An 18,468-nucleotide genomic window follows, 5' to 3' on the forward strand; every position below is an offset into this window, starting at 1 on the left:
TCCACACTGGACGCAGAGCTACCCAAGCCAGCAAGCACCCAAATAAGACTCTTATTTTTGGTGGATTTAGATTTTTTAATCATTGCTTCAAGTATCGTCGTATCCATTGCCAAAAAAATCTATAGATGCCCGGAGCCCAAAAACACGACTATTTGTGGTGCTGATAATACAAGTAGTGGGGCTGCTTTTCTCCTGCCTTTCCTTGACCCACTGTAATCCCAGCTGGCAGTGGTAGTGGCAGATTTCCCCCCAACCCACCACCCCCAGGAAGGTCTTGCCTCAAAGAAAAGGAAAATGTGGTATGTGCTGCTGGCTGCCACGGACTCAGGGGAGCCTGCGCCGGGTTGCAGGCTTGAACTTGCTTCTTGTGACACTAGAGGGAGAGAGCTTGTTTCAAAAGCATGTTAGTGCTCTCAGTTCCTCACGTCTGACCTGTGCCAGAGGCTCCTTCTGCAGTCTCACCGCTCCTATAGCCTGGATCACAATTGGGTGGGTGGTCTTGAACTTGGCTGCTGGGCCTGAGGTCCCCTGCTTGTTTGCTTGGCAAGTACAGACATCCTGACCGCTCTTCCTTGGTCACCGATCAGTCTCTTCCTTACTGAACGTCTCACCAGCTGCAGTCCTCGATTAGTGTCAACATGGTGCAGAAGCCCCCTAGACATCTTTTCCCCTACTTATTCCTGTGCATTCTGTCCCTTTTCTACATGAAAAACAAATAGGCGTATTTGCTATGAGGCTGCCATCGCCATAGCCAGGATGTGAGTGTCAGCCGCATCACGGTTGGGCAGACCGAGAAAGTGATTTCCGGTGCCGGTTCTACCTCTGACTATGTGGCCTTGGGAAGGCCTCAGTGTCCTCATCTGGAAAATGGAGATGATAATACAAACCTCACGAATTTGTTGTGAAGAGTAAATGAGATACTGAAGTAAGGTTCTTGGCATGTATAATAATAAATGATCAATAAATGGAAGATAGTTGGATTAGTTTCTCAGGACTGCCATAATAAATTACCAAAACACATGGTGGCTTAAAACAGCAGAAAAGTATTCTGTCATACTCCTGGAGGCTTGAAGTCTAAAATTAACATGCTGGTGGGGCCGTGCTCTCTTCAAAGGCTCTGGGGGAGAATCTTTCCTTGCTTCTTCCAGCTTCTAGTAGCTTCGGATGATCCTTGACTCGGGACTGCGTCATTCCAGGCTCTCTGCCTCTGCCTCCACATGGCCTTCCCCTCTGTACATCTCACACCTTTCTCTGTCTTTCTCTTATAAGGACGTTTGACTGAATTGAGGGCCCACCTGGACCATCCAGCATGATCTCATTTCCAAATCCATAATTATATCTGCAAAGACCCTTTTTCCAAATAAAGCCATTCCCAGGTTCTCAGAGGGTATAACTTTTAGGGATCTACCATTCAACCCACTGTCCTTGCTTATTCATGATAAAAATTAACATATATACATTTATCTATGTTTTATGTCCTTAGGCCCTCGTGTGCACTTCTTCTAGCTTGGATTATGAGCTTTCATTTCTTGCTTTTTCTCTTCTCACTCATCACACTTCTGTGAAGAGCAAGATCCCATCTTCCAGGGGTGCAGAACCAAGAAGGGAAACTCGAGCGCGTTGGGGTGAGGCTCTCAGACAACATCTTCTGCAAAGTTGTGCCAGGTCCCAGCTCGCCTCTCTGGTGGTTTCTGGCCTGGATGTCCCTAGACAGGGCTTTCAGTCCCCTTCAGCAGCCTCCTCATTTTGGACCAAGAGCCTGCCCCGTGAAACTCCACGCTAGATAGACATGGAAGAGAAGGTCAATAGTCAGTTTCCACTGAGGACACAGCAAGAAGAAACTGTGATAGTAGGCCGGGATGACAAGCCAGCCACCTTGACACAGAGTGGAATCACAGTCTCAGAATGTGCCTAATGGCAAAAAATGTAGAGTAAGTAGCTCCAACACCCAACCAGGGCAGGGACCCCTACCCCATATCCCTGAGTTTCTATCCTGACCCTTGGGGTGACCCAGAGATCCCTGACTCATGAGGCAGCCCAGTCCATGTTTAACAATTCTCATTGCTTCCTAATGCTGCAGCTTTTTCTGTCCTTCCTCGGGGCACTCATTCCCAGTTGTCTCAGCTGTTACTCACCTGCTTGCCTCCAGACCCTTGCGCAACTGATCCCTCCCCACAGACATGCCCCATCTTTCCCACATGCCTTTGCAGCAGGATTTCAACTGTGGCTTTACCCGTGCCATCTGTTATTGCAGTATTTATTCCTTTATTCTGAACATTGTTTTCTTTCTCTTTTCTTAGACAGGTTTTTGCTTTGTCACCCAGACTGGGGTGCAGTGGAGCAATCATGGCTCACTGCAGCCTCAACCTCCTGGGCTCAAGAGATCCTCCTGCCTTAGCCTCCTAAGTAGCTAGGACCACAGATGTGAACCACCACGCCTAGCTAATTTTTTTATTATTTTTTTTAGAGACAGGGTCTCGATATGTTGTCCAGGCTGGCCTCAAGCTCCCTGGGCTCCCAAAGTGTTGGGATTACAGGTGTGAGCCACTGCACCCAGCCTGAACATTTTTAAATGAAGCTTATAATTACTACAACTTTTTAAGAACCCTACCAAACAGTTGTTCATATTGAGTGTATAGTCAGACAAAAACTTCCTGGGCTCTGTCATTGAAACCATTATTAAGCCAGATCTCTTCAACCCTGCTACTAGGCTAATTGAGCTGTTGAAACCAAGGGCAGGCATTTACATTTGTTCTCATTGATCTTAATTTTCCTGGTTCTGTACCATCACTTCCAGCTTCTTAAAATATATTTGAATCTTAATCACAACGTTTATCCCTTCCAGCCTTCTGTTACTTCCAAATATGACAACCAAAACACTTTATTAGTGTTGAATAGAACAGAACTAAAAAATAGTTCTGGCATACCATTTGCTTCACGCTGACATTGAACAATTGAGGTCCCCATCGTACATACTAGAAATGGAATGAGTGTTTGATGAATGAATGTGTGATCCACTTTGGGGGTATGCCTGTTCAGTCAACCATAAAGGCATCTAATTATAGCTATCATCCAACCCACCTTTCTCCATTCTGAATACTCCAAGCATGTCGGATTTGGACCTGTTTTTAATGCTTGGCCAAAATGAAGTGCCTTCTGCCAGTGCACCACACAGGCCTTCCAGTTTAGTGATGTAATAAAGCTGGAAGGAGATTGGTGAGTCAGCACTTTGAGAATCTTCGCTGTGCCCAGGTCACCTCTGCCTTCACACCCAGGTATTCTGCCCTCTTCAGTGTTTGCATACATAGTTTTTCCAGTCCTGGCCCAAGCTCATCAGCCTGCTCTTCCTCTTCTTTAAAGCTGAAACTGTGCCCTGTTTGTCCATAGACATGCAGGCCAGGCAGCCATGGGTTCATTCAAACTGAGAAACACAGGATTGGGGGTGTAGGCAAAGCAACCCATTTTCTTGCCCTAGGTTTGAGATGTATTTTTAGGACTTTATATATCAAATTCTAAGAGCATCTTCCATTCCGAGCAGTTAGCTGCTATTTACTGGACTTGCAGTCAGTGAGCATATATTCCCCGCATCCCTAGCACAGAAGCGTCTCGTTTTCCTATCACTTCTCAAGCAGTCTGAATCCATGGTAATAGCAAAAAATTTCTTGAAACTAAATTATAGCAAAGATATAAGTGTGGAGCTTCCTTTGTTAAATTTCATTTTTCTTCCTGGGAATGATTGAGTTGTGTATAAAATTTATGGTAATAGACTTTTTAAAGTATATTTCTCTGCAGTTGTTTAAAGAACCAGAAGAAAAGTGGCATTTGTCATTTACAGCTGTATTGGGTTTAGATGACCCCAGAGGAACCAGGGGAGCATCACCTAAATATTAGCTGTTTATCTCCGAAGCCTCATCAACTCTGTGTTTACGTACAACACCTAGTTTGGTTTCCTGGTGCCTGCTCCATTAGAAAGAGGCTAGATATATTTAATTTACTTAAGAGTTTAGCAGTAGAAAATGTAATCTGATAGATACTAGGATTTCTCAAACCTTACTGTGCATATGAATCATCTGGATATCTTGTTAAAATGCAGGTCTGGGTGGGGCCTGAGATTCTACATTTCCAGCGAACTTGCAGAGGATGCTGATGTCACGGATCAGAGGACCACACTTCGACTAGCAAGGCCTTATACCACTAGGCTAAAATTAGAAATTATGATAGAGAGATAGCGTAGCTCCAAAGTGGCTTAAGATTAATGTATTCAGAACGGTGATTATCAGGCAAACCATAGGTAGCAAACTCTAAATACATTTGTCTTGATTCATCTGTTAACTCCCCCTCCAATTTCCCTTTTCCAATAGTAATGTTTAAACAGTGCGATCTGCGTATGTGGCTCTCTGGTAACTTGGCATTGATATAATTGTGCATGGCCCCATGTTTGGAAGAAATCTTTTTGTTGTGGCAGGTGCTTCCAGAGATAAACTCCTCGGGGGCCCCGGGAGGGCGATTCAGGACACACAGGCCAGTTGTCTGCAACTGGAGACTCTAAGAACAGAAATCCCACTTTCCATTTTTCTTTTTTCTTCTTTTCTTTTTCCCTCTTCTTTATTTCCCAGATCTACTTTTCCACCTTCATAAGTTACTTCTCTGTTCTTTCGTCCCATAATCACCCAAGAGACCAGGAATGTGGTGCCATCCTGGGGCGCCCTCTGGTGGTTCATCGAAAATACAGCAAGACTCGATCTCTACCCTAGGGTTTCCCCTTATCAGTACTGAAAGCTTACGGGGGGCCCAGAGAAGGGACACGTACCTCAGCGTTAAGACAGCCCGGTCTGCTCCGTGCTGCACTGCTAAATAGTCCTAAATGTAGGAGGAGGATGGGCGGAAATTTTTAACAGATTGGCCCCCGGTCGCTGCAGCTTCTGTCTTAATCATTGTGTCCTTGATTTCTCATTGACAGTCTCTGGAAAAGATGCTGTTTATCAATGGATAACTTTTCAGAAGAATAAATTTGGATTTGTGTGTTAAGGCCGATATATCTTAGCAATCATTTAGCAGAAGACCAGCCCAGTGAGTTTTCAGGGCCTACTAAACCGACGTCTCTCAAATAAACAGTATAATTAAACCTGAGCACTACTGAGAACCAAGTCAGCATTCTCTTTCAAATTTACGAAAGCTGGCTTCCCCAAGAAGCACCTTCAGAGGAGTTTTCTAGTTTTGTGTATTGTGCATTCAATTGTACAGGCAATGTTACATTTGCATTGCTAATAGACCCTTCCTGAATGTGTTTGACATTTTACTTGGCTTTGAAAGGACTTTTATGCCGCTGCTTTTTCTTCTCTAGTGCTGCCTTGGGCTAATTAACCTATTCCCTTACTGGCTGGGCCTACTATATGCAAATGTTCTCATTTTGCATTCTGACATATCACTCTTGCATGAATATCCCTCCCGAAACCCTGTGGGGTTTTATTGGATCAGTGCTACAGGAGGGCCAGCAGGGGGCGCCTGGACCGGTTCTCTCTGAGTAGGTCTCACGCATGAGTTCTCCTTTCTGGTTGGTATGGAAATGTGGGAGCGTTTTGGCATTCCCTTTCTTAAGAGTGATTCTTGAAATTTAAAAATAAAAGTTCATTATTAGTTCTTATCAGACAGTCAAAAGGGGCAACTTTTTTGATGCTTTTGTAGTTTAATTTTATTCTGTCATTGTAATTGATTTGCAAGTATTGAGTGTAAATCATGTGCTGTGCTTTTTACAAGGGAAGGCTGTACAGAACACAGTTACTTGAGCCTTACAAAAACCCTAGGTTGGCGGGGCGCAGTGGCTCACGCCTGTAATCCCAGCACTTTGGGAGGTTGAGGCTGGTGAATCATTTGAGTTCAGGAGTTCGAGACCAGCCTGGCCAACATGGTGAAACTCCATTTCTACTAAAAATACAAAAATCAGCCAGGCATGGTGGCAGGTGCCTATAATCCCAGCTATTCAGGAGGCTGAGGCAGGAGAATCACTTGAATCCAGGAGGCGGAGGTTTCAGTGAGCTGAGATCACGCCACTGCACTCAAGCCTGGGTGACAGAGTGAGACTCCACTCCATCTCAAAAAAAAAAAAAAAAAAAAAAAAAAAAAAAAAAAAAAACCACCTAAGTGACATTACTCCTTCAACACTTCATTTCTTCAGCATAAGTGTTTTAGGTTTTTTTAACCTTATTTTTCATTTCCATCCCAGTCTTTAAGCTCCTCTCTTGTCGTATGAGAAATTCTATTCTTACTGAAATGTCCTTTGATATTGAGACACCAAATTTCTAAACCTCTGCCTTCCTAGATATCTGCTCACAAAACATTAAGGATTGAGAACTTTCTGTTGTGTCATTTGTCATTTCACTGTGATGTTCATTGATGATGCTGGAGCAAAACCAACAAGGGCCATTAAATCATTGCCCCTTCCAAGCCAGGCACAGTGGCTCACGCCTGTAATCCCAGCACTGGGAGGCTGAGGTGGGTGGATCACTTGAGACCTATTCAAGACCAGCCTGGCCAACATGGGAAAACCCCACCTCTACAAAAAGTACAAAAATTAGCCGGGTGTGGTGGCATGCACCTGTAGTCCCAGCTACTTGGGAGGCTGAGGTGGGAGGATCACTTGAGCCCAGGAGGCACAGGTTGCAGCGAGCCGAGATCACGCCACTGCATTCCAGCCTGAGCAACAGAGCAAGACCTTGTCAAAAAAAAGAAAGAAAGAAAGAAAAAAGAACAAAATCACTGCCCCCTCCAAAAAAAATTACAAATTAGGAGGGCAGAGGAGAGAAAGGGGGTTGTGTTTCAATAGGGATTTCACTGTTGCTTCAGCATGGACAAGGATTGAATGCTGAAGGCTGCTACTTTATTGTGTTTGTTTTAAAATCAGATTATTGGCTAGACACAGTGGCTCACGCCTGGAATCCTAGCACTTTGGGAGGCCAAGGAAGGAGGATTTCTTGAGGCCAGGAGTTCAAGACTAGCCTGGTTAATACAGCAAAACCCCATCTCTCCAAAGAAATAAAGAAATAAGGAAAATCAGATCATTGAAAAGACAGTCTGGATGTGAGATACCAAAACCCAAGGGTGTGGAGTTCCCAAAGCCCAATCCCACAGGCTCTCAGGATCACAGCACGTGGTGCTGTGCATACCTACAGCTGCTACCTGTAGAAGCAATTACATCTGCTGCTTGCTAGCCTGCTTCATGGCAGTTCCACTGATGTTCGGCCTCTTGTCTGTTGGGCATTGGTTTGCCCACACAGCAGCGGTAACTCAGACTTCAGTGGTTAGTAAGAGACTGAGATACTTGTCCATAAGAACTGGCTTCAGGGTCACCGTTTGTATGTCCAGGTTTGAACACACTGATCTGATCTATCTGAAAGAGCTGTTGTTTCTAGTGTTAATGGTGAGTTGTTCCTTTCCAAGGAGAAAGGGGACAGTGTGAAGGAGAACTTCAAAGTCAACTTGGAAAGGAAGAGCGAGACGGACAAACCAAGCATGTAACCCATTAAGAAAACTTTCAGTGCACTAGCCCTATTTTTGTATGGTATTTGTGTTTTTTAACCATAGTCAAATTCAGTTTTTAACAGTCTCACTCTGTTATCATATTAGTGACTGTACTGGGAATACTTTTGAAACTTGCAGAGAACAGGATTCTTTCTGGCGGCCCCTGCTGAGTTGGCGTGTGTGTGTGTGTGTGTGTGTGTGTGTGTGTGTGTGTGTGTGTGTATCGGGGAGAGGAAATCGTAGGTCCAGTATGGACCCAGAGCTAAGGGGAATCTTGGAGAGTAGTGGCTCTGGCAGATGAGGATTCAGAAATCAAGTGCAAGGACTGTTCTGGACTTTCAGTGCTAACCTGCTTTTTCTCAATGCCTGGCTCTGAGGGCAGGGTCCAGCTGGTGTCATGCTTTCCAAAGGCTTCATTTTATTTTCCAGCCAGGCGAAGGAGAGGTGAGAAATGGAACCAACATTTCTGAAAAGGAAATTTAAGAACTGCATCATCTACCCTCTGAAAAGAAAAGGAGAAAAAAAACAAAGGAGAGAGGATATTGAGAACATCTTAGGGGAGTTGTTAACTCCATTAAAAAATGTGTGTGTTAGAATGTTCACTTGCCCAGTGTCTTCATAATCTTCCTTTGCGATGTGCAGCTGCCATGGCTAGTGTTTTTTTGTTTTGTTTTGTTTTGTTTTGATTTGTTTTGGTTTGGGTTTGGTTTTAGAGACAGAGTCTCACTCTTTTTGCCCAGGGTGGAGTACAATGGTGCAATCTCGGCTCACTGCAACCTCCCCCTCCTGGGTTCAAGCGATTCTCCTGCCTCAGCCTCTCAAGTAGCTGGGACTACAGGCTACTATTACACCTGGCTAAAATTTTTTTTGTATTTTTAGTAGAGACGGGGTTTCACCATGTTTGCCAGGATGGTCTCAATCTCCTGACCTCGTGATCTGCCTGCCTCGGCCTCTCAAAGTGCTGGGTAGTGTTTTATCTGCTTCAGTGCTTGGGGTAGGATTGGGTTTGGGGAGTTCACACTGAGTCCAGGGCCTAGTCTTAATCTTGCCAAAGATGTTCTTTCCCCGGTGCTCATGTTCTGATGTCCTTTCCCTCCTTCCCTTTCTCCTCCCTTTCCTTTTCCCTTTGTCACTGCCCTCTTCCCTTTCCCAGCATCCAGAGCTGCTGTTGGCGGATTGTACCCACGGGGAGATGATTCCTCATGAAGAGCCTGGATCCCCTACAGAAATCAAATGTGACTTTCCGTTTATCAGACTAAAATCAGAGCCAGCCAGACAGTGAAACAGTCACCGTGGAGGGGGGACGGCGAAAAATGAAATCCAACCAAGAGCGGAGCAACGAATGCCTGCCTCCCAAGAAGCGCGAGATCCCCGCCACCAGCCGGTCCTCCGAGGAGAAGGCCCCTGCCCTGCCCAGCGACAACCACCGGGTGGAGGGCACAGCATGGCTCCCGGGCAACCCTGGTGGCCGGGGCCACGGGGGCGGGAGGCATGGGCCAGCAGGGACCTCGGTGGAGCTTGGTTTACAACAGGGAATAGGTTTACACAAAGCACTGTCCACAGGGCTGGACTACTCCCCGCCCAGCGCTCCCAGGTCTGTCCCCGTGGCCACCACGCTGCCCGCCGCGTACGCCACGCCGCAGCCGGGGACCCCGGTGTCCCCCGTGCAGTACGCTCACCTGCCTCACACCTTCCAGTTCATTGGGTCCTCCCAATACAGTGGGACCTACGCCAGCTTCATCCCGTCACAGCTGATCCCCCCAGCCGCCAACCCCGTCACTAGTGCGGTGGCCTCGGCCGCCGGGGCCACCACTCCATCCCAGCGCTCCCAGCTGGAGGCCTATTCCACTCTGCTGGCCAACATGGGCAGTCTGAGCCAGACGCCGGGACACAAGGCTGAGCAGCAGCAGCAGCAGCAGCAGCAGCAGCAGCAGCAGCAGCACCACCTCAGCAGGGCTCCAGGGCTTATCACCCCGGGGTCCCCCCCACCCGCCCAGCAGAACCAGTACGTCCACATTTCCAGTTCTCCGCAGAGCACCGGCCGCACCGCCTCTCCTCCGGCCATCCCCGTCCACCTCCACCCCCATCAGACGATGATCCCACACACGCTCACCCTGGGGCCCCCCTCCCAGGTCGTCATGCAATACGCCGACTCCGGCAGCCACTTTGTCCCTCGGGAGGCCACCAAGAAAGCTGAGAGCAGCCGGCTGCAGCAGGCCATCCAGGCCAAGGAGGTCCTGAACGGTGAGATGGAGAAGAGCCGGCGGTACGGGGCCCCGTCCTCGGCCGACCTGGGCTTGGGCAAGGCAGGTGGCAAGTCGGTTCCTCACCCGTACGAGTCCAGGCACGTGGTGGTTCACCCGAGCCCCTCAGACTACAGCAGTCGTGATCCTTCAGGGGTCCGGGCCTCTGTGATGGTCCTGCCCAACAGCAACACGCCCGCGGCCGACCTGGAGGTGCAACAGGCCACTCATCGCGAGGCCTCCCCCTCCACCCTCAACGACAAAAGCGGCCTGCATTTAGGGAAGCCTGGCCACCGGTCCTATGCGCTCTCACCCCACACGGTCATTCAGACCACACACAGTGCTTCAGAGCCACTCCCGGTGGGACTGCCAGCCACGGCCTTCTACGCAGGGACTCAACCCCCTGTCATCGGCTACCTGAGCGGCCAGCAGCAAGCAATCACCTACGCCGGCAGCCTGCCCCAGCACCTGGTGATACCCGGCACACAGCCCCTGCTCATCCCGGTGGGCAGCACTGACATGGAAGCGTCGGGGGCAGCCCCGGCCATAGTCACGTCATCCCCCCAGTTTGCTGCAGTGCCTCACACGTTCGTCACCACCGCCCTTCCCAAGAGCGAGAACTTCAACCCCGAGGCCCTGGTCACCCAGTCCGCCTACCCAGCCATGGTGCAGGCCCAGATCCACCTGCCCGTGGTGCAGTCCGTGGCCTCCCCGGCGGCGGCTCCCCCTACTCTGCCTCCCTACTTCATGAAAGGCTCCATCATCCAGTTGGCCAACGGGGAGCTAAAGAAGGTGGAAGACTTAAAAACAGAAGATTTCATCCAGAGCGCAGAGATAAGCAACGACCTGAAGATCGACTCTAGCACCGTGGAGAGGATCGAAGACAGCCATAGCCCGGGTGTGGCCGTGATACAGTTCGCCGTCGGGGAGCACCGAGCCCAGGTAATGTTGGCCCGGGTGGCACAGGGATGGGACACCACACCGCAACGCCATCGTCATCTCCTGGCAAGACGAATTGCTTCTATGAGGCAGGATTAAGGGTTCTCAGGTACACCTAGACCTTAGACTCGGCCTTTCCCAACTGCGTTCTCTAGAAAAAATAAGCCCCACTTCCCCATGACCTCTGCTGTGTGTAATGAATTGATCTCCATGCATGGAAAGTGGGGCTAGTTATGGAGTCCTTGATACAATTCAGAAACTCACCACTCTAGTTGTTTCTTGAATTCTGTGGTCAGGATGAGGAACCCCGATTAGGAAAGGCTGCTGGACTTCAGGTCCTTCCAGCGGTCATTCTGCACTTTTTCCTACCAGGAAAAGACAGAGGATGCCGCTGGAGTGAGTGGATTAGGTGCTGAAGCAATCACATCCCATTGCAACATCCATGTTTTAAAATGGATGCTGGGTGCAGTGGTATATGCCTTTGGTCCCGGCTACTCCAGAGGCTGAGGCAGGAGGATCACTTGAGCCCAGGAGTTCGAGGCTGTAGTGAGCTATGGCTGAACCTGTGACTATCACTGCACTCAAGCCTGGGCAACATAGCAAGACCCCGTCTCTAACATATATATAATGTCTTACTATTATTTAGGTATGATAAGGCCGACAGATAGATCAGGAGACAACTCTCTTTAATGAGATAATTTGTTATACTCTCTGATCCCGAGAGGAAGGGGCACTCTACACCAAGAAGTGTAGAGCACCATAAAGTGGGGGGCACCTGGGGAAGCACCAGGTGGGTCAGGAGGCAGAGAGAGTGAGGGAAAATATGGCAGACAACAGCCTTTATTGTGGTTTTCATGAGGCAGGATAAACAGGTTTAGGATTGGCTAGAGTGGATAATTCCAGTGTGCTCTGGGGCATAGGGGCTGTCCCTTGTTGTCTGGCGGCTGGTGCTGGGGTGATCGATACAGGTGGAAGGTCCAGGCACAGTGGGTCACACCTGTAATCCCAGCACTTTGGGAGCCTGAGGCGGGTGGATCACCAGAGGTCAGGAGTTCGAGACCAGCCTGGCCAACATGGTAAAACTCCGTCTCTACTAAAAATACAAAAATTAGCTGGGCGTGGTGGTGGGCGCCTGTAGTCCCAGCTACTCCAGAGGCTGAGGCAGGAGAATTGCTTGAACCCGGGAGGCGGAGATTGCAGTGAGCCGAGATCAGGCCACTGCACTCCAGCTTGGCCAAAGAGCAAGACTCTGTCTCAGACAAAATAAAAAAAAAATGTTAGCCCCAAGTGTGATGGACCAATATAGGAGTCTGTTGGGGAGTGGGCTCTGGACTGGTTGGTTTGCATATGAAAATCAGGCTTCTAGGAATTAGCTAATCCTGGGAGAGACTATACCTCTGGGATCCGCAAGACCCTAAAATATCAAAGCATCAGAAAGTAAAAGCATGGTTAATACAATCTGAGAAGTCAGGGCTGTCCCAGGTGACCTGCTGGGCTTGGGGTAAAGTCATCTGTAGCCAAGATGAGTCACTTGAAGTATGGTTAGCTGTCTTAGTTTCCACAGGCTCCTTCAATCCACCCTTTTCCAGGTTCTTAGATCGATTACATGCATTTATTCCACAGCCCGTTTCTTTCACTGCCCAAGTTGCTGGGAGTCCAGCAGGTTCAGCCTGCAGCTGAGAGCTTTCCTGGCTATCGAGCTCACTTTCTACAAGTGTTTCCATCTAGGATTTGAAAACACTCAAATGGGACAGAGCCTCCTTCCAGCTTGAGTTGAAAATAGTCATGCAATAGCTGCTATTTGGGACATTCAGATAAAATAAAACAAGAAAAAAAGATAAAGTAATTAATGGTTTGAATTATTTTGGGCTTTTTTTTTTTTTTTTTTTCATTTTTGAGACAGTGTTTCTCTGTCTCCTAGGCTGGAATGCAGTGGTGCAATCATAGCTCCCTGTGACCTTGACCTCCTAGACTCCAACAATCCTCCCACCCCAACCTCCCTAGTAGCTGGGACCACAGGTGCATACCACCATGGCCAGCTAATTTAAAAAGTAAAAAACATTTTAGTAGAGATGGGGTCTTGCTGTGTTGTCCAGGCTGGTCTCAAACTCCTGGGCTCCAAGCAATCCTTCCACCTCGGCCTCCCAAAGCCCTGAGATTACAGACACGAGTCCCCATGTCTGGCTTTTTTGAGCATTTTTTAAAAGCCCAAGTGAGCAAAGGACCAAATCAGTTTTCCAGAACTGCTCCTGAATGACAGGATGTGGGGGCTTGCACAAAGTCAGGGCCCCGCATTGACGAGAGCTTTTAGCCCTGAATACTTTTCTTTGTATTATGAGATGTCACTGTGGGTTTACAGTCTTTGGAAGGGCCCAAGAAAGATTTCCCCAAAGATTTGATTTAAAAAAAAAAAAATCAGGATTTTTAAATAAATGACATAATAATAGAGCTCACCAGCCCTCTGTAGTGGCTGTTCACTTCCTGCATGAATGAGGGGTGGGTACTAGGAGAAAGAAAATGCACTGCTGTGAGCAAAGTTGACTCTTCACAGACCCAAGGTGAAACGCGGAAAATAAACATGAGCGAAAAGTCATTGCTTTTCAGGGTACTTAGAATCCTTAAAACATTTTTGTGAACAGAGGCAAGTGTGAAAAGAGGTTTTGTTTAGAAACACGACTGGTTCCTTGCCGGCCAGCATCTCCTTCAGCTTGAGAACGAAGGCAGACACTTCAGCTGTGGGCCACACCTCGCAGGCCTGGCAGCCTCCACAGAGCCCAGGCTCTTCTATTTTTTCATTATTTATTTATTTTTTTTAATTTTTATTTTATTTTTCTATTTTTATTTTTATTTATTTATTTTTTGTTTTTTGGAGACAGAGTCTTACTCTGTCACCCAGGCTGGAGTGCAATGAGGTGATCTTGGCTCACTGCAACCTCTGCCTCTTGAGTTCAAGTGATTCTTTTACCTCAGCCTCCCAAGTAACTGGGATTACAGGCGCAGACCACCACCCCTTGCTAATTTTTGTATTTTTAGTAGAGACAGGGTTTCACCATGTTGGTCAGGCTGGTCTCGAACTCCTGACCTCAGGTGATCCACCCGCCTCGGCATCCTACAGTGTTGGGATTACAGGCGCACACCACCATCCCCTGCTAATTTTTGTATTTTTAGTAGAGACAGGGTTTCACCATGTTGGTCAGGCTGGTCTCGAACTCCTGACCTCAGGTGATCCACCCGCCTCGGCATCCTACAGTGCTGGGATTACAGGCACGAGCCACCACGCCCAGCCCCTTACAGCCCTCTTCTGTTCATGGGGGGGAAGAATCTAGGTGTGTTTTTCCCTACTCCAAACTTTGCAAAAGTATTGATTGAATGAAAGAGAAATTGGCTTCTCCATGAAGTCAGAGCCCTGTTCTCATGGTTTTTCCCATAGTGAGATCACTAAGTCCCTCTCCTGACAGCCAGGGTGCAGACGAGCAGGTAGAAGTGTTGTCAGGGCCTGTTCGCAGGTCTGTGGGGTCAGCCCCCGTGGCTGTGTTGCATGCTGGGAAGGGCTTCTGCAAAGAAAGGCACGTGTGCTGAGACCTGCTGAAAAGGCAGCTAGGGCTTCACGGTGTAGAAACAAAAGTGCAAGGCCCTGACGCAACCAATGATTTGTCACTTTACCGAGGAGCCTATCAGAAATCGGCTGACATCATCGCAGCTAAAATACTCCACCAGCTGTGTTTGCCACAAGTGACAGGTTCAGAGTCAGCGGAGATTCAGACAGAGAGCATGAGAGGGGGAGATGGGAGGGAGAGAGAGAATTCATATCTGAACTTAATTGAGGTTCCAAAGGCTACATCCTTCTCTCCCTCTGCAGTGCCCTCCTGAGGGCTCTTCTCCTCTAGCCTGAAGAATCTTCCTGGTCTTCTCAACGGGTTAGGCATCGCTGACACCGCACCCACAGAGAAATTCAGAAATGTGCAAATGGTTGAGCTTACTAAGCAAAATCACAAATTTGATTGGGGAAGTTGTGGAAGAAGAGATGGTTTTCTCCAAAACAGATGGCATTGTGACTCTAGGCAGAAATCCTGCATGAATAGACTCTTGAGGATGCCTGACCTCATAAGACCCCCCCCCCCCAACATCACACCCCCAGGGAAAGCCGTGTGATACGGTATGGTGGTGACAGACCCAGAGGTGCGGCTTTGGGTCTCTGGCAGGACAAGTTACTTCACCTTTCTGAGCTGCAGCTCTCTCCTCTCTAAACCAGGCAAATGAGTTTTGTTTTTGTGTGTGGGGGGCGGTGGTGGTTATGTTCATTTGTTTGCTTGTTTTGAGACAGGGTCTTGCCCTGTCACCCAGGCTGAAGTGCAGTGGTGGGCCCATTGGCTCACTGCAGCCTCAACCTCACGGGTTCAATTGATCCTCCCACCTCAGCCTCCCCAGTAGCTGGGACTATGGGTGTGTGCCACTATACCCAGCTAATTTTCTGTATTTTTTGTAGAGACAGGGTTTCACTATCTTGCCCATGCTGGTCTGGAACTCTTGGGCTCAAGCAATCCACCCACCTCGGTCTCCCAAAGTGCTGGGATGACAGGCGTGAGCCACAGCACCCGGCCACATATGATTCTTCATAGGAGATAATCTCTCAAGACTGCTCGGTTCTTTAATGCTTCACTTTTTATACTTTCCAGAACAGCACAGCCCTTGTAAAAATTGATTAGCATCAGTTAACCAAAAACCAAGAAGGGTATTAAGATGAACATGTTCATGTATGCCTCTTAGCATGAACCTCATGCTAAGCGGCATACAGACCTCGTGGGAACTAAAGCCATCTCGTGTAAAACTGAGGGGTGTTTTAGTTTGGGGATTATTTTTAAGGGGCTGAATTCCTCATTAAGACTGTGGAAAAATGCCCCCAGCATTGTCCCAGCTGACGCTCCAGACAAGGCAATGTAGGAGAAAAATGCTTTTCCGTGTTTGTCACTATCCCTGTGGCATTGCCCTGCCCGGTGCAGCATTTCTCGCTCGGGCAAAGCGTCTATGCATCCCCCAGGCCCCCACCTAGATACTGTAGGAGGAAAGGGGAATGCCAGGTATTGTCCATTGTTACTGTGTGCACCAAAGGAAGCCTCCTTCCTCTTCAGTGAAAGGTGATAGCACATTCCCCACCCTGGAAGAGAGTTGCTACTTTGGCATGCCTTGATTCTGGTTGAGAGTCCCAAAGGATGACAGAATCACTTCCCTTGAGCCTCACTGCCAAATATAATCCACTTAATATCCTCCACGTTTGAGGCCATAAGTCTGTGGCGCATCCCAGATGGGACCCCCCAAGCGATAGCATCAACGTGGGAGCCAATGCGACTCAAAAGAAGGATGGGGCTTCGCACCTCCTCCTTATGTAGGAAGTAGGTTAGATGCTTGGAAAATGCAGGAACTGGCCCTGAAGAGAGCTGAGTCTGAACGTATCCCTCACCCGTCAGTAGCACTGGGACCTTGTGCAATGTTAGTTTTCCCTTCCCTGCTTCAACTTCGATGGCTCTGGCCCTGAGAAAGTGATTCACAGCTGAAAAATAAATCAAAGGCCTCATGTTCTAAAAAGCATTTCTGGAAGGAGAGGCAGCTGATGAAAGTCTAGAAAGAGGCTGAACTTTTCCAACGAGCACAATAAGCCGTTTTTACCCTGCCTGTAATCCTCGGGGTGGAGTCCGCGAGTGGCCGAGGAGAGCACCCTTCCCGCCGTTCCTGTTTGTAAGGCTGAATGATGTCATGCCAGCCTGCGTAAGCATATCAGTCTTATTTCTGAGCATGAACTGGATGTGAGGGATGCATTGGTGCTGCAGCCCTGCAGATAGGTAAGACAACCAATGCAGAAACAAGGGCTCCCGGGCTCCTCTTCTTTTTCTGCAAGAGGCTTTTAGCGATGTGTCCGCTGGGACAGCCCTGCCCAGGATGGCCCCAGTCAGGGAGCCTTTGGCTTCCATCTGGCGACGTTCTATATTATCCCATCCTTCTGTTTCACCCTTCCTAGGTTCAGCTTCTCTGAAGAGTACACAGCATTTGCTCAGTGGAGTTGTAAAATTTATTGGTAAAGTGCTCTGGGCTGACACGTTCCTTTGCTTCTTTCCTAAATGCCAGGCTCTGTGTGTTATTAGGGCCGTCTGTCGCTTCCCAGCACCTCCTGAGGTGACTGCTTCTCTGACTTGGTGGCTGCTTAATATTCAGTGCCATTTCCTCCTCCCGACTGTCCTGGCGTGGGTGTGAGTGTGCCTGTGTGTGCTTGTACAGCAGTTGTTATCATGATGTACTTACTGGGTGTCTACCGATGGCTTTCCTTTCATTCTACTATTTTTTAGCTTGACTGCTGTGAGCTGTGAGTCATCGATGGTAGCATTATGCATTGAATGGATTAGCTGGTACCTAAAAATAGCTAAGGCCCTCATGCAGGCGGCACATGAGCTTGTAGAGTCAGTCCCTTTGCAGCCAAGGCAGACCCACTTGCCAACATTGAACATGCCGAGCTTGGTGGCGATGAATCCTAACGTATCAAAAAATAGATAGTTGGTGACTGCCCTGTGTGCAGAGCGCAGCCCTGGATTTGTGCCGCAGTTGTTGGTAATACACACTTCCTGTCTGTTCTGATGCTGGAAAGGCTCCAACAGAGAAACTATGTCAAACCGCATTTTTGTTTGTGGGTCTTTGTACCTCTCCAAAAAAAAAAAGAGAGAGAAAAATGCTCTGCTTTAAACTTTATGTGCTACACGTGCTCCCAACTGGGTCATCTTATATGTTTTGATTCTCTCCAACCATTGTTGTTTATAGCATTAAAAAAAAAAATTAAAGACTATTGTTTAAAGCAGTTTTAGGTGTACAGCAAGTAGAGAGAGGTCCCACACACATAAGTTTTCCGTTATTAAAATCTTGCATTGGTATGATAGATTGGTTACAATTGATGAGCCAATACTGATACCTTATTTTTAACTGAAGTCCATAGTCATACTACAGTTCACTCTGTGTTGTACATGCTGTTTTTGATGAATTTCTGATGTCATGTATCCAGCATTACAGTATTATACAGAACAGCTGTACCACCCTAAAAATTCCTTATGCATCAACCATTTGTCCCCCACATCCCACCTTAAACCCCTGGAACCCACTGATCATTTTACTCTCTCCAGAGTTTTGACTGTTCCAGAATGCCATGCATTTGGAATCATCTAGTATGTCGCCTTTTCACACTGGCGTCTCTCACTTAGCGATATGCATTTCAGGTTCTTCATGTCTTCTTGTTGCTCTGATAGCTCATTTCTTTTTAGCACTGAATATTATGTTGTTCTTTAAGGCACATCTTTTTTTTGAGATGGGGTCTTGCTCTATTGCCCAGGCTGGAGTGCAGTGACACCACAATAGCTCACTGCAGCCTTGACCTCCTAGGCTCAAGCAATCCTCCCACCTCAGCCTCCCTAGTGACTGGGACCACAGGCACACACCACCACACCCAGCTAATTTTTGTATTTTTCTGTAGACATGGGGTCTTGCCATGTTGCCCAGGCTGGTCTTGAACTCCTGAGCTCATGTGATCCTCCCACCTCAGGTCCCCAAAGTGCTGGGATTACAGGGATGAGCCACTGTGCCCTGCCTAAGGCACACATTTTAAGGCCCCAGAAAAGGAAGGCAAGTGAGCTAGAACCTGTGTGCCTAAGGGCTTCCGTGTCACAGCTGCTGTGGTCACTCGCTGGACTGTGTCCTTCCTGGCCAGCCCTGAGCCTCCCCACAGGGCCTTCCC

The 18,468-nt window shown here is 48.1% G+C and overlaps 2 protein-coding genes across 2 annotated transcripts in view; both read left to right on the forward strand.

The window, feature by feature from the left end:
* Positions 1–8,837, forward strand: part of LOC135970357 (uncharacterized) — a 429,298-nt gene extending 420,461 nt beyond the window's left edge. The window contains exon 6 of the mRNA XM_065543049.1: positions 8,672–8,837. Within this exon, the coding sequence (XP_065399121.1) occupies positions 8,672–8,800 (129 nt within the window). The 3' untranslated portion in view covers positions 8,801–8,837. The remainder of the gene's footprint in view (positions 1–8,671) is intronic.
* The window catches only part of ATXN1 (ataxin 1), a 458,573-nt gene that overhangs the window by 420,461 nt on the left and 19,644 nt on the right, over positions 1–18,468 (forward strand). Inside the window, exon 7 of the mRNA NM_001436892.1 lies at positions 8,672–10,703. Within this exon, the coding sequence (NP_001423821.1) occupies positions 8,832–10,703 (1,872 nt within the window). The 5' untranslated portion in view covers positions 8,672–8,831. The remainder of the gene's footprint in view (positions 1–8,671; positions 10,704–18,468) is intronic.

Source organism: Macaca fascicularis, chromosome 4, assembly GCF_037993035.2.
Source record: "Macaca fascicularis isolate 582-1 chromosome 4, T2T-MFA8v1.1".
Classification (NCBI taxonomy): Eukaryota; Metazoa; Chordata; class Mammalia; order Primates; family Cercopithecidae; genus Macaca; species Macaca fascicularis.